Here is a 13,414-nt window from a genome sequence, read left to right as displayed (position 1 = left end):
AAAACAGGAGCTTCCAAAACTGGAGCAACAGACAAAACGGGACTCCTAACAACCACCTGGAAGACCTGGTAGACCCCAAAACTGCCCCAATCAGATAAACAGCACTTAAAGCTTTCATCTTTGAGAGAGAGGAGAAAATCAAGCTGCTTCAGATCTGAAAACATCCACAGGTGTTTCTGTCCATCCTTCCACTGTGAGAAGACGACTCAGCGCTGTGGGTCTGAAAGGATGTGTAGCTATCAAGAAGAACCTCACTGAGAAAAGGAGACGGACACATGAAACAAAGAAGCTGATCAGTGGACTGACCACCCCAGAGTCCAGACCTCAACACCACTGAATGTGTTTGATTACTTCAGAAAATGATCAACCAGCTTCTAAGACTGAATTTTGGAGGTGTGTCTGCAGATTCTTTGAGGACCTGAAAATGAGTCTCCTGAAAAGAATGGAAGCTGGAATAAAGGGAAAGAGTGACTCACTGAACACTCAGACAGCTGATTTTAGATGTAGTTGTTGAGGCTTCTGGGTAATTTTCTGTCAGTTTTGACTGGGTATTAAACCAGTGAAGGGTGATCTCTGACTTTTGCACTGTAATTGTTGTGAGTAAGACCCTCTTTTTACAGAAAAAAACACTGTATACCACAGCTGCATTTAGACACTAAACAACACATTAAAAGACAACCGATTCCAACAAATAACCACCAAGAACGAGAGAAATAAACAGACATATTCTGAAATAGGCACGTTTTTAAAACATAAACAATGCCCTCTCATGCGGGCGAGCCCCGCAGCAAAGCTTTTAAACTGATTTCGATAAAGTGATTGCTGCTATTCTTAGCCGAGCGATCGGATGGAAAATAAGAGTCCGTTCTCGCAAAGCTGCCAGGCCTGATTCAGTGCATGAATGTGCGACCCCATTTACCCACAATGCCCTGAGGTGTTGTACTACCATCGATTAGAAAATGGACTGCGAGAGAGAAACTGAGCGCTGTTTCTTTCGCTCGCTCGCCCTCCTCTTCTTCACTCTTCCTCTCTGCCTTTACTTTCTGCTTCTTTGTTGTTTTTCTTTTCTTCCATCACTCTATTAGTCCTCACTGTCTTTCTTTCTTTCTCTCTTTCTTTCTCTCTCAGTCGCTCAGCCCTCCGTTAACGCTCTTATTTAATCAATATCCTGACAACACCGCAGTGTTACACAACACCACAGAGCGAGCTGAATGTAAAAGTGCAGAGGAAGCCGTCCCGCGTTGGACCGATCGATGTTCTACCACAACAAACAGCCAAACAGAACAAAAAGAACATGATATGCGCAGAAAATCCCGCTATAGCCGACTGCCAGGTGGCCGTTTCCTCCTGGCCGGCTCGCCAATTTGTGTCGTTCCTGGATAATCCTGCGAGTACAGTAAATAATCCCCCCTAAACCACATGATCCACCGGGACTTTTGTGTCGTGTCTGACTGTCAGCCATCCTGTTTCTAGTGGAGATGCATCTAAACCAGAGCATTATGGAGAAATTTCCCTGTATGTGAGAGAGAAACATGCTTTGAACACTGTTAGGGACTGACTGTCAGTTTTCTCAAATTGTGGAGGGCACAAAACTGTATTTATGGATTTAGTCCTTCTTTTTCCTGTCTGTCTTCCTCTTTCTGCTTCTTTTATTTCAGCTTTTTCTGTCTCTGTCTTTGTTCCGGACTTTAGACTACAGTCCATTTGTTCTGAGTGACCCAGTATGTTAATTATGTTTATTTTAGTAATGTTTTTAACTTTCCATTTTGTCAATACCAAAATGATCATAACGCTGCCTAAAATGTTTGACTGTAGTGACAGTCGTGACAATTTTAGGTGTTTTTGAGCAGAACTCAAACATGCTAGCCAGTACAGACTAGCAAACACAGCTTTGCACAGCTGAACATGCATAAAATCATCATATTTTACATTAAACGCAAAAAACTTACTTAATTTTCTTGAATTTACTTAATTTGCTGTCAAAATGTGTTACATTAGTGACAGTTCTCAATGTACCACACTGATTTTCAGACTTTGGGACACATGAACTTCAAAACAATGGGATCCAACTGCTCACTATGTGGCCATGAGGGACAGAAATGCAGCTAAATGTGGCTAAAATAAGGCTCCACCTACAGACTAAAGCTTTGTGTTTTGGTAGTGACATGAAAATGTGGGACAGCGTTTTTTGAAAAAGTTTTTTTTTTTCATTTAAAAGTGAAACTTGATAAATTTAAATCTTCTAACTTCACTTTAAAAGAAATAAAAAGTTGAAGAAATGCAAAAAAAGTAAGTAATATTTTCACAAGTGTAAATTTAGGGATTAGGGTTTGGGGCAGAACCTCCCAACAGAAAGTACCCTATAAATGATGATTGTGTATATATTTAACTACTTACTCTCTCTATTAATGCCTTGGGCTGAAGTACACACTTAAAATGAAGGTTCTTCAAGGGTTCTTAAGTACATGGACTTTATGCATTTTAAGAAAATGGTCAAAACACTCAAAGAACACTTTGCATAATTAACGGGTCCTTTGCATTGTAAAATAGTTGCTCAGATTGGTGGAAAATGTGTTGTAATGGTTCTATATAGAACCAAAAAGGGTTCTTGTACTGTTACAATGTCAAGCTTGTCATAAGAGAAGAACCATTTTTGGTGCTATGGAACTGTATACAACACATTCTCCGCCAATCTGAAGAACCGTTTCACTATGCAAAGAACCCATAAATTATGCAGTGTTCTTTGAGTGTTCATGGTTCTATATAGAAAAATTATCTTTACTAAGGAACCTTTGAAGAACCATCTTTATTAAGTGTTTAGATCAAAACATAGTCTATGTAAATATCTAAAGTCTGAACGCTTTGTTTTTTTTCTGCTTTTTTCTGATGCTGAATAACTTGTACTTAATGGCTGTTTTGGCTGGAGGTTAAATAAATGAAGGGTGGTCTCTGAATTTTTCTCAGTACTGTAACTGTAATCTATTTGTCTTTGTGTTTCGGTAATGAATAACTCATCTGGCTCTCTCTCTCTCCGGCAGGTTGGGTGGCAGTTGAAGAATCTGGTGAATTCTCTTCGTGAAGATCCGAGCGGAGTCATCCTCACGCTGAAGAAACGGCCTCAGAACACATTCGGCTCCACCCCAGGCCTGCTCAAAAACGCCCGCTGGAAGCCCCTCGCACTGCAGGTGTGTGTGAGACTGTGTGTAATGTACAGGTGAATTTGTGCACAGTGGTATATAAAGTTTTTAAACACCATTTTTGATCCTCTATAGAGAACACACTCAAATATGATGCTCTTCTCTAAATTTTAGTGCAGTTTCTATTCATTTGCTGAGTTTGACATAAATAACAAAAAACAATAAAGCATAAAATGTAATGTGTGTCATAACTTTTCCACGTGCCACGTTTTATTTTCCCCCCAATATGTTACATTTGGTAAATACACAAATACACTGTGCACTAAAATGTGCAGAAATGTGTTCCCTGTAAATGATGTGTTAATTTTGAATTTAACAAAACTTGTCATTGGACCGGGGTTCCCAAACTTTTGCACAAGACTGTATCCTCGTGTGTGTGTGTGTGTGTGTGTGTATGTGTGTGTGTGTGTTGGTACAGTACGCTGCACTTCTGCGGCACTTGGACTCGCATACGTGTGTGTATGTGTGCATGTATTACTTCTTGGCTTGTTGCCATGACGCCTTGAGTTCTGTAGTTGCCGTGGTTACACATCTCCGACAGACAGAGGCAGGTCCACGTGTGTCAGCATCATCGGAGTCACGACGCACAGAACATGGGAGAGCGCATTTGTGTGTGCGTTCTCATGACTACAGGAGGCACCTCCAGGTTTCAGGACTGCAACTGCTAAAAAGAATAATAATAATAATAATAAAATAATAATAATAACAATAACAATAATAACAACAACAACAACAATAATAATAATAATAACAACAACAACAACAACAATAATAATAATAATAATAATAATGATAAAAATTCTGAAAGTTATAATAATTTGAGCTTAGTAAAGATCCATGTGTGCTTGTTTTAGAGTGGAGTGTATATCTTTCTATAAAAATATATATATTTTATTTCATTTATATATATTATCTATATCTACAGTAGCTGCACTGTTTAAGTTAACACTGTACTTTCATTTCAGAGAGTCGAATTGCTTCATTCAGCAGCTGTTGGCCACTTTGAGTACACGTCTCTAAAACACACATAGGTTGAGGTAAAAAGAGGAGATGCGTGTGCAGAGTTATAGCCCAGTTCTGAGTCCCAAAGCATCACATTATTATATGAACTATATTATTTTTAAACTTAAAAAAACAATAATCTGACATAATGATGCTTTTATGAACCTGCATATCTCTCTCTCGTGTATGTTCCAGTGTTCACGTCTGATCTGTGTGACTGTGGGTGTGACACAACTGGTTACACACCACATATCAACAATTTGATTGGTCGCCAGGGAGCAGGGAGAGGATGTGCATTGGTGGCCTGACATGTCAGTTATGTGTATATATATTGCCATTTCTAGCCTAATTATAGCACAGTATGACACATTCTGGTGTACACTGTTTAAAAAGATGGTTCTTCAAGGGTTCTTTAGAAAACAAAATGGTTCTATATAGAACCCTGAACACTCAATGAACCCTTTGCATGATTGATGTGCTATATAGCATCAAAAGGTACCTCTATGGTTACAAGCTCAATGTCGTAACAATACCGAAACCCTTTTTGGAGCTATGTAGAACCCTTTTCAGAAAGGTTCTATATAGCCATCTACAGCACATTCTCCATTCAACTGAAGAACTCTTCATGCAGAGAGCCCTTTAATCATGCAAATGGTTCTTTAAGTGTTCATGGTTCTAAATAGGACCCTTTTCTTTACTGAAGAGCTCTTGAAGAACCATCTTTTTAAGTGTGTAGATTAAAAAATGGAAAAAAGTCCTTTTGCATAATGTCATTGTTCACATCACATAAATGCTGCTTAAAATTTCTTAAACTTAAAGCGCCTTCCTGTATCAGGCTGAACTGTTTTTTTGAGAGTTTTTAAACACGAAGTGAAGATTTTTGGTTATTTTAGGCATCAGAAACCCTGGATCCATGACTTTCTGTCCATTAATGGTACAGGAGCCTGTTTTAACCCCTTGAAATCTGAAATTATTCCTTATTATGCTCTATTCATTAAATATAATATAATAATTTAATAATAATTATTTGTCTCATTTGGTCAAATTTGCCCCCCCCCCCAAGAAAAAAGAAAAATCCGTATTGGAACGAGAGGGCTAATATCTCAGTTTCTGTCATAGTAACAAATATCATGCCATGAACACCCAAAGAACCCTTTGCATGATTAAAGGGTTCTTGGCATGGTGAAATGGTTCTTCAGATTGATGGAGAATGTGTTGTAAATGGTTTTTTTAACAACAGAAGAACCCTTTTTGGTGCTATTTGGTGCTATAACCCTCTACAGAAAGGTTCTATATAGAACCGCCTACAACGCATTCTCCATCAATCTGAAGAACTCTTTCACGATGCAAAGAAGGCTTTAATCATGGAAAGGGTTCTTTGAGTGTTCATGGTTCTATAGACCCCTTGAAGAACCATCTTTTTTTAAGAGAGTACCATGAATGGTTTGAAGGGACAAATTGTATGTATTAAAATTAGTGGCGCTAATGCGTATTTATGTTAACCCTAGTCATAACACAACTAATTTCACATTTATGTGAGGAATTACATTTACATTTCATTGACATTCTGTATCGACCATAGACGTATATATAGAGAACAAGATTGCTGATGACGTCCTTATATATCCAGGGTAGTGAAGCCTGCCATATTGCTTCTCTTAGCCGCCATATTGCTTCTCTCTCTCTGTGCTGTAAAATGAATGAGTGTCTGTTGACACAATGTCAGCGTTTTATTTTATGACTAACATAACCTAATCTAGGTTATCTGATGTGTTGTTTCATAGAAATGAGTGTAGCTATTTGAATATGTGGATTTTTAAACTATGGTTTTGTTTACCTAGCTCAGCAGATCGCTCAGATAGCTACAAGGCTAATAAACTCAGATAACATTTAAAGTAAGGTTTTAAATTGAAATATTTTCACTGAAAAAACTGAAAATATAAATAAAGAATATGTTACACGTAGGTATTACCAGGTTCAAATACCCTTCTTAAGGTAGAGCTGACATAAGTAGAATTGTATCCAGTGCCTAGAAGTAAAAGTACACCTCAGTTAGCTTCATGCTAACATATATTGTGGTATAAAAAGACCTTTACACATTGGAAAAAAATCAATACAAGTCATTGGGGAACACTTAGCATGTGGTGATGGAGTGATGCACTTACTCCACATGTTCAGCTAACATCAGCTGACACGTTTGGTGTGCTTCTTTAGTTTTGCGCTGGAGCTATGAGGCTAATTTAGCTAGTCACCAATTAGCATGGTGCAAACTGCACGCCTAAGCCATCACACACTCACCTCAACCCCTGTGGAGTTCTTAAGTAAATAGTTATCAGATAGAGACGCTATTGTGGTTTCTGGACTTGAATATTCTTAGTTGACCTGCTGAGACGACCTGGTATTCACATTTAGTTAGTTTTGATTCATATTATATAGTTTTATACATGTTAACACACATTTATCTGCATGAATGTGGAATACAAGTTAAAGTATTTCTCTGTTGCTGGGCATACTCTTGTTGCTAGGGATGCTTGTTGCTATGCTCTCCCTGGTTGCTTGAAGACTGATCTAAATGTTCTCAGCTGCTCGTGTACTTCTCCTGTAGCTCAAGGCCTGATAGTCTGTGTGTGTGTGTGTGTGTGTGTGTGTAGACTCCTCTTCAATGATAGTGAGCATGTGTATGAGAAGTGAAGTGGGTCAGTATTGTTGGACTGTGTTGCTATACTAGCGGTGTGTTGTATTTTGACCCCTCCCCCCCATAAGCGGCACAGTGAGCCAAAGCATAAAGTGTGCGTAAAATGTGGCTGAGGGAATTTCTCTGGACATTGTGACACGTATACATGATTTCCACATGTGTAAAACACAGTCCTGTGTGAAAGTCTTAGGCACGGACCCCTTAATAACAATAATCTATGGCTATAACTTATTAGGCCATAGGAACAGGATCCTAATGCGTGGCAATGATGTAGTAAGGCATAGGAACACCTTGACTTAATTAGGTGTGGGAACAAGATAAGTAAGTCTCGGCCACGACTTAGCAAGGCACGTGAATGAGATAATGAAGTCTTAACCATTACTTAGTAAAGTGTTAGAAATGAGATAACTAAGTCCTCGCTACAACTTAGTCAGGTGTTTGGAACGAGATAATTAAGTCTTGGCCATGACTTAGTAAGGTGTGGGAATGAGATAATGTCGGCCATGACTTAGGAAGGTGTGGAAACGAAATAATTAAGTCTTGGCCACAACTTTATAAGGCATAGGAATGAGATAATTGAGTCTTGGCCATGACTTAGTAAGGTGTGGGAATGAGATAATTGAGTCTTGGCCATGACTTAGTAAGGCATGGGAATGAGATAATTGGGACTTGGCCATGACTTAGTGAGGTGTGGGAATGAGATAATTAAGTCATGGCCATGACTTAATGTGTAGAAATTAGATAATTAAGTCTCGACCGTGACCTATTAAGGTATGGGAATGTGATAAATAAGTCTTGGCTATGAGATAATTAGATCTTGGTCATTATTTAGTATGATGTGGGAACAAGATACTTGAGTCATGGCCACAACTAAGTAAGGTATGGGAATAAAATAATTCTTGGCCATGACTAAGTAAAGTATGGGTATGAGATAATTTAGTCATGGCCATGACTTAGTAAGGTATGGAATGAGATAATTAAGTCTTGACCATGATTTAGTAAGGTATGAGAATGAGATAATCAAGTTTTGGCCATGACTTACTAAGGTGTGAGAATGAAATAATTAAGTCTTGGCCACGACTTATTAAGATGTTGGAGCGGGGTAATTAAATATTAGCCATGATTTACTAAGTTGCAAGAACAAGACAAGATAATTAGTAAGTCCAGGCCATGACCTATGCTTTAATAAGTCATGGCCTCAACATATCTCTCACAGTTTAATAATCTCATTTCCACACCTTAATAAGTCATGACCATCACTTAACTGTTACTACTTAATTATCTCATTCCCACACCTTACTAACGCATAGAAAAAAGATAATTAAGTCCGGGCCGCATATTATTTTTTAAAGAAGGGATGTTACCAGTGCGACTCCATACAAAATGAAATGTAAAACTATTCATTTGCACAGCTCTTTATCTTTCCTTAAGGAAGGCCAGTGTTTACAGTTACTGTCCAATACCCTGTTCATCTAATTAATGCTTCATTAGACTAAATAAAGTGCTGCTGATGGAATCGAAAACAAATCCATGCGATGGCTGGAGAGCAGCGAGAAGTCAGGAGCCAAACCTGTGTTATTCTAAGTGTATTCGTCTTACAAACATATTCATGAAAAATCGTATTCTTTATTACTATCATGTTTCCTTAATCCAAACAGAATTAATCTACTATAATTCTATACTAAACCTTAATCCTAATGCTAAAGACTTATATTCATTAAAACTCATTGGATTGTTTGCTAATTATCTGACAATTTGTAGATATGAATGGATGACTCAAATAAAGGGTTGCAGTGGTGTTGGCTGCTGACATCAAGACAAAATAAAAGTCTTGACTGTTTTTCATCGTGTTCATCCTTCATCCAAAAACAAAACTGATTTTAAAGAAAGCATTCACCTCAATCAAGTTAGCTTTGTGTTACTTTATTAATGAACTCACTTTGTGTTTGATTGACAGCCCCTCTCCACCAGTCCGTGTAGCGGGTCTCCAACGCCGCCCAGTACTCTAGGGTCCCTGGGTATTTCACCTGGTCTGGACACACCTGTTGGACATGATGTGTTCATTCTGTCCCCAGTGTATGGACACAGGTAAACACACATACACACTTAAATACAAGTTTATACCCTCACACATGGGAACAGAATTGGATTTTAATAGGTGGTGTATTTTTGCTAAAGTTAGCTTACATAATAAAACATGTAGCTATACAATATAAAATTTACTTAGCTACCTGATCACCAAGAAACTAGTTACCCTACACAGGCACATACCAGACCAACTACCTGGCTAGCTAGCATGATGCACCATGAACATACAAACTGATACAAGTCTGCACGTCTCCAAGCGTACATCAGGGTATAACCACAAGTAGGCCTACCCAGATTGATCAGAGGCCTGAGAAATTTTTTAAAAATATTTATCATAATGAAATTTGATTTGTTTTTTGTGGGTCCTGTCATTGTATTACGGCCAGTCAAATCACACTGTTTTCCGTCTAGCTCTTCTTGTAGCTGGCCTCCAATCACTGCTTTGCAGCCATTACTATCCATCATTGCCTCAAGCCTTCAGTTTGTAATCAGCGTGCCAATAGCCACGTTTACATGCAGCCCTATAATCTGTCAATAATCCGACTAATAGGTCAATCAGAATAGAATACGTCCATGTAAACACCTCAATCAGAATAGAATATGTCCATGTAAACACCTCAATCAGAATAGAATACGTCCATGTAAACACCTCAATCAGAATAGAATATGTCCATGTAAACACCTCAATCAGAATAGACTAGTCCGATTGAGGCCATTCAGAATACAATTCTTATCCGATTAAGCAAGGTGGGTAATCCTGTAAATAATACGTTAAATAGAAGAATAATATCCGTGTAAACGTCTGTATCTGATTACATTCCCAATCAGAAAGTTTAAGTACATTCTTATTATGTTCGTCACGTCATAGTGAAAGTTTATAACGTTCGACATGGCAGAGCAGAAACTGGTCTGCAGAGGAGACGTCCTTTAACCCTGAAGATTGGAGTGCAGACTGCTGATCACACAGCAGTGCAGATAACAATCTCGTCTAGCTAGTGGCTAACAAAAAGACAAAGAGAAAGATTTAAGATGAACATTAATAATTTAGAGATGAATGGACTTATTTGTGTTTATAATCACTCTAGCTGGTTTCCGGATACATTTAATCTGCAACGAGAAACAAACACTATGAAGTCACGAAGCTGAAGTCGCTTCTCGTTCACCAGCTTTTTGTCAGAATTTTCCTGTTCCACCTTAAATGGTGCAGCAGTTACATTCTGGCGCCTCAGGCACCATTTAAGGTGGAACGGGAAAATTCGAACAAGAAGCTGGAGAATGAGAAGCAACTTCAGCCTCGTAAAAAGTTGAATGTTGAGAAACTCTACTCTTGCGGAAAAGTTTCCTGCTGGAGATGCGAGAAAAGCGGCTATAGCTGAGCTAAAGCTTAAAGCAGAGCAAAGTATGTCTGTGTTTTTTCGTTTATATTATATTTTTTAGTCTATAATAGTACATCAGCACATACTGAGACATATTTACAGCCACAATGGTAAAACGGGCGTAAAATGTTTTGGCTCCCAATGTGGTTTGATTTTTGTTGAAAGGACAAAATGGCTCTTCTTAACATTTGGGTTGCGACCCCTGGATTAGACCAATTTAAGTGACATACATACTGACAGAAAATGCTTGTGTATGAGGTATCTATGCTTGTGTGTTTCCCTCCTGCTCTCATTTTACTCTTTCTCTCTCTGTTAGGGAGGACGAGTCTGAGCGGGTGGGTTTCGGAGTGTTTGGTTCAGAGTCTCCGGGGTTCTATGTGGATCAGGAGGGTCTGGGGGGGCATCACTTCCCTCTGCTGGATGATGAAACAGGCAGGAACATTGGAATACGGCGCAGAGACCGGACCCCCACACGCAGTACGTACACATACATACACTCACTGATACACATGGAAACAGCGGATATACTGAATTATCATTTTCTGAAAATTTTCACTTTTCTGAAAGAAGACTTTTGTGTAGTATGTGAACATACTGTTGTGATTTAAAAAAAAATCATGTACATATCAGCCTATTCAGGAGTTCAGCTCCACCCGTTCACACTAAAGTCATAAGGAGTGTTTCAGCCTGGACTGTTTTTTTGAATGAAGCAGCCAATCAGAACAAAGCTCATTTACATATATCGGTCTTAAAGGCACAGTAACACAAAAAAGCCTGTTTAATTGTAAGGCATAAAGAGAGCTTGGAAAATGATCATGAAAAAATACATTCTGAAATCAAGTGGATATATATAATAAATAATAAATATAGTGACTTAGTAATGTTTGATAATGAGATAATTAAGCCTCAGCCATGACTTAGTAAGGCATGGGAATGAGATAATTAAGACTTGGACATGACTTAGTAAGGTGTGGGAATGTCACATAAAACTCATTTGCATATTAGTCCACTCAGGAGTTCAGCTCCGCCCATTTACACTAAAGTTATAAGAAGAGTTTCAGCCTGGACTGCTTTTTTGTATGAAGCAGCCAATCAGAACAGAGTTAATTTACATATATCTAAGGCATAAAGAGAGGTTGGAAAATGGTCATGAAAAAATAAATAATGAAATGAAGTGGACTTGTATTACTTTGTATGGAGGGGTCAGTTAATTCGTTGTTTTTTTTTTTACTGGGGCCGATTAGAGCTCAGTTATGCTGCTGCACAGACACACACTCACTTATGCTCAAACACGAACTCAAGCTGTGTTGTTTTTTTCCCTCAGGTGACCCCCGGCAAGTCTCCATGGCAACGGAATGGCTTGCGGAGCCTCAAGAATCTGGGGTGTATAAGCGAGGAAGCAGAGGTGTCAACTTTACTTCACTTTACTTTACTTTACTTGATATGACACGTGGAGGAATGTGAGCTTTTAACCCTCAGAAATCCAGAGTTATTATTGCCATTTTGCTTTACTGTAATTACATAATTACCCAAATACACTGTAAAAATGGGCTCATCAGAGCAACCTAAAAGAAGTATTTTTTTTTACCTAAAAGAAGTTTTATTCAACATAAATAAATACTTTAAATGAGCGATTCTTCCAATCACTGTAATTTTTGGAGTTGAATAAAACTAGTTAATTTATATAACTAGTTAATTTTACCACATGAAGTAATTTTTTAGGTTGATCTGATGAGATTTTTTACAGTGTAGTTGAATAACAAACTATATTTGCATTCCATTTACATTCTGTATTGACAGGTTTGAGTCTGTACTTCTGACTTTTTTCCATTTCAATATCTTGTTTCAAACTTTTTTAATCAAATCCAAATCATAATAATTATCCCCTCGTCTGCTTTCAGATATATAGATTAGGACATGTGAAGTTATCTTCAGGGCTGCGTTTAAAAAAAATAATAATGATAATGATACAAACTTCTGAACCTTATAATAGTTTGAGTGTACACTCTTAAAAAAGACGGTTCTTTAAAAAAGAAAATGGTTCTATAAAGAACCATGAACACTCTGCATCATGAAAGCGTTCTTCAGAATGTGATGCAGAGGGTCCTATATAGAACCTTTTGGAAAGGTGTTCTACATGGCAGCCAAAAAGTGTTCTTCTATTGTCATTATGTCAAGCTTGTAATGACAGAAGGAGCCTTTTAGGTGCTGTATAGAACCCTTTTCAAAAAGGTTCTATTTAGAACCATTTACAGCACATTCTTCACCAATCTGAAGAACCCTTTAATCATACAAAAGGTTCTTTGAGTGTTCATGGTTATAGAACCATTTCCTTTTCTAAGGAACCCTTGAAGAACCATCTTGAGTTGAGTGGAGTTTATAGTTTTATATTTTATTGATATATTTTCTTATGTGTATATGGACTTTCCTGCGGCTCTGATAACTGCAGCTGCTGAGGGTTACAACTCATTTAAGTTTACATACTTTGCTGTACTTGTTGTTTCACTGGGAGAAGTGTGACTTAAATCACATGTATACCTTTAGTTAATTACAGTCATTTCCAGTCATTTCCAGGCATGGCTTTGCTGATATTATTCATCTCGATAATTGACCTGTTCCCTAACAGACAGTCAATGTGTTTCTGAGAAAGAGGAGCAGAGCTACGACAGACGTGTGTCTGTCTGTGAAATCATCTGAAATTAGCCCGGTTGTTTTGAGCCATGTGGAAACAGGCTGCTAAAAACAGAACGGAGATTGAGTGGGAGACTCACACTGATCCAAATATAGAACCAAGAAACCCACAATAGGAAATAATGCACCTCCAACCACAATGCAGCTCACACACCGACATGTTTTTATACAGTGTCAGGCCCATATGCACATCATTTATCTAATTTACATGTTTAAGTAAATATCAAAATATAATTATAATATTCCTGATATTTTATATATTTAGATATATATATATATATATATATATATATATGAGTAGCTATATGTAGCAATAATACACCCTATACACCCTTTAGTATTCATATATATATATATATATATAT

General features: G+C 37.8%; 1 protein-coding gene across 1 annotated transcript in view; it reads left to right on the top strand.

Annotated features, from left to right (window-relative positions):
- Positions 1-13,414, top strand: part of si:ch211-26b3.4 (connector enhancer of kinase suppressor of ras 2) — a 55,122-nt gene that overhangs the window by 24,165 nt on the left and 17,543 nt on the right. Inside the window, exons 9-12 of the mRNA XM_036580018.1 lie at positions 3,039-3,185; positions 8,852-8,982; positions 10,675-10,835; positions 11,683-11,763. Of these exons, the coding sequence (XP_036435911.1) occupies positions 3,039-3,185; positions 8,852-8,982; positions 10,675-10,835; positions 11,683-11,763 (520 nt within the window). The remainder of the gene's footprint in view (positions 1-3,038; positions 3,186-8,851; positions 8,983-10,674; positions 10,836-11,682; positions 11,764-13,414) is intronic.

Source organism: Colossoma macropomum, unplaced genomic scaffold (genome assembly GCF_904425465.1).
Source record: "Colossoma macropomum unplaced genomic scaffold, Colossoma_macropomum, whole genome shotgun sequence".
NCBI lineage: Eukaryota > Metazoa > Chordata > Actinopteri > Characiformes > Serrasalmidae > Colossoma > Colossoma macropomum.
This window is presented reverse-complemented; position numbering and strand designations above follow the sequence as displayed.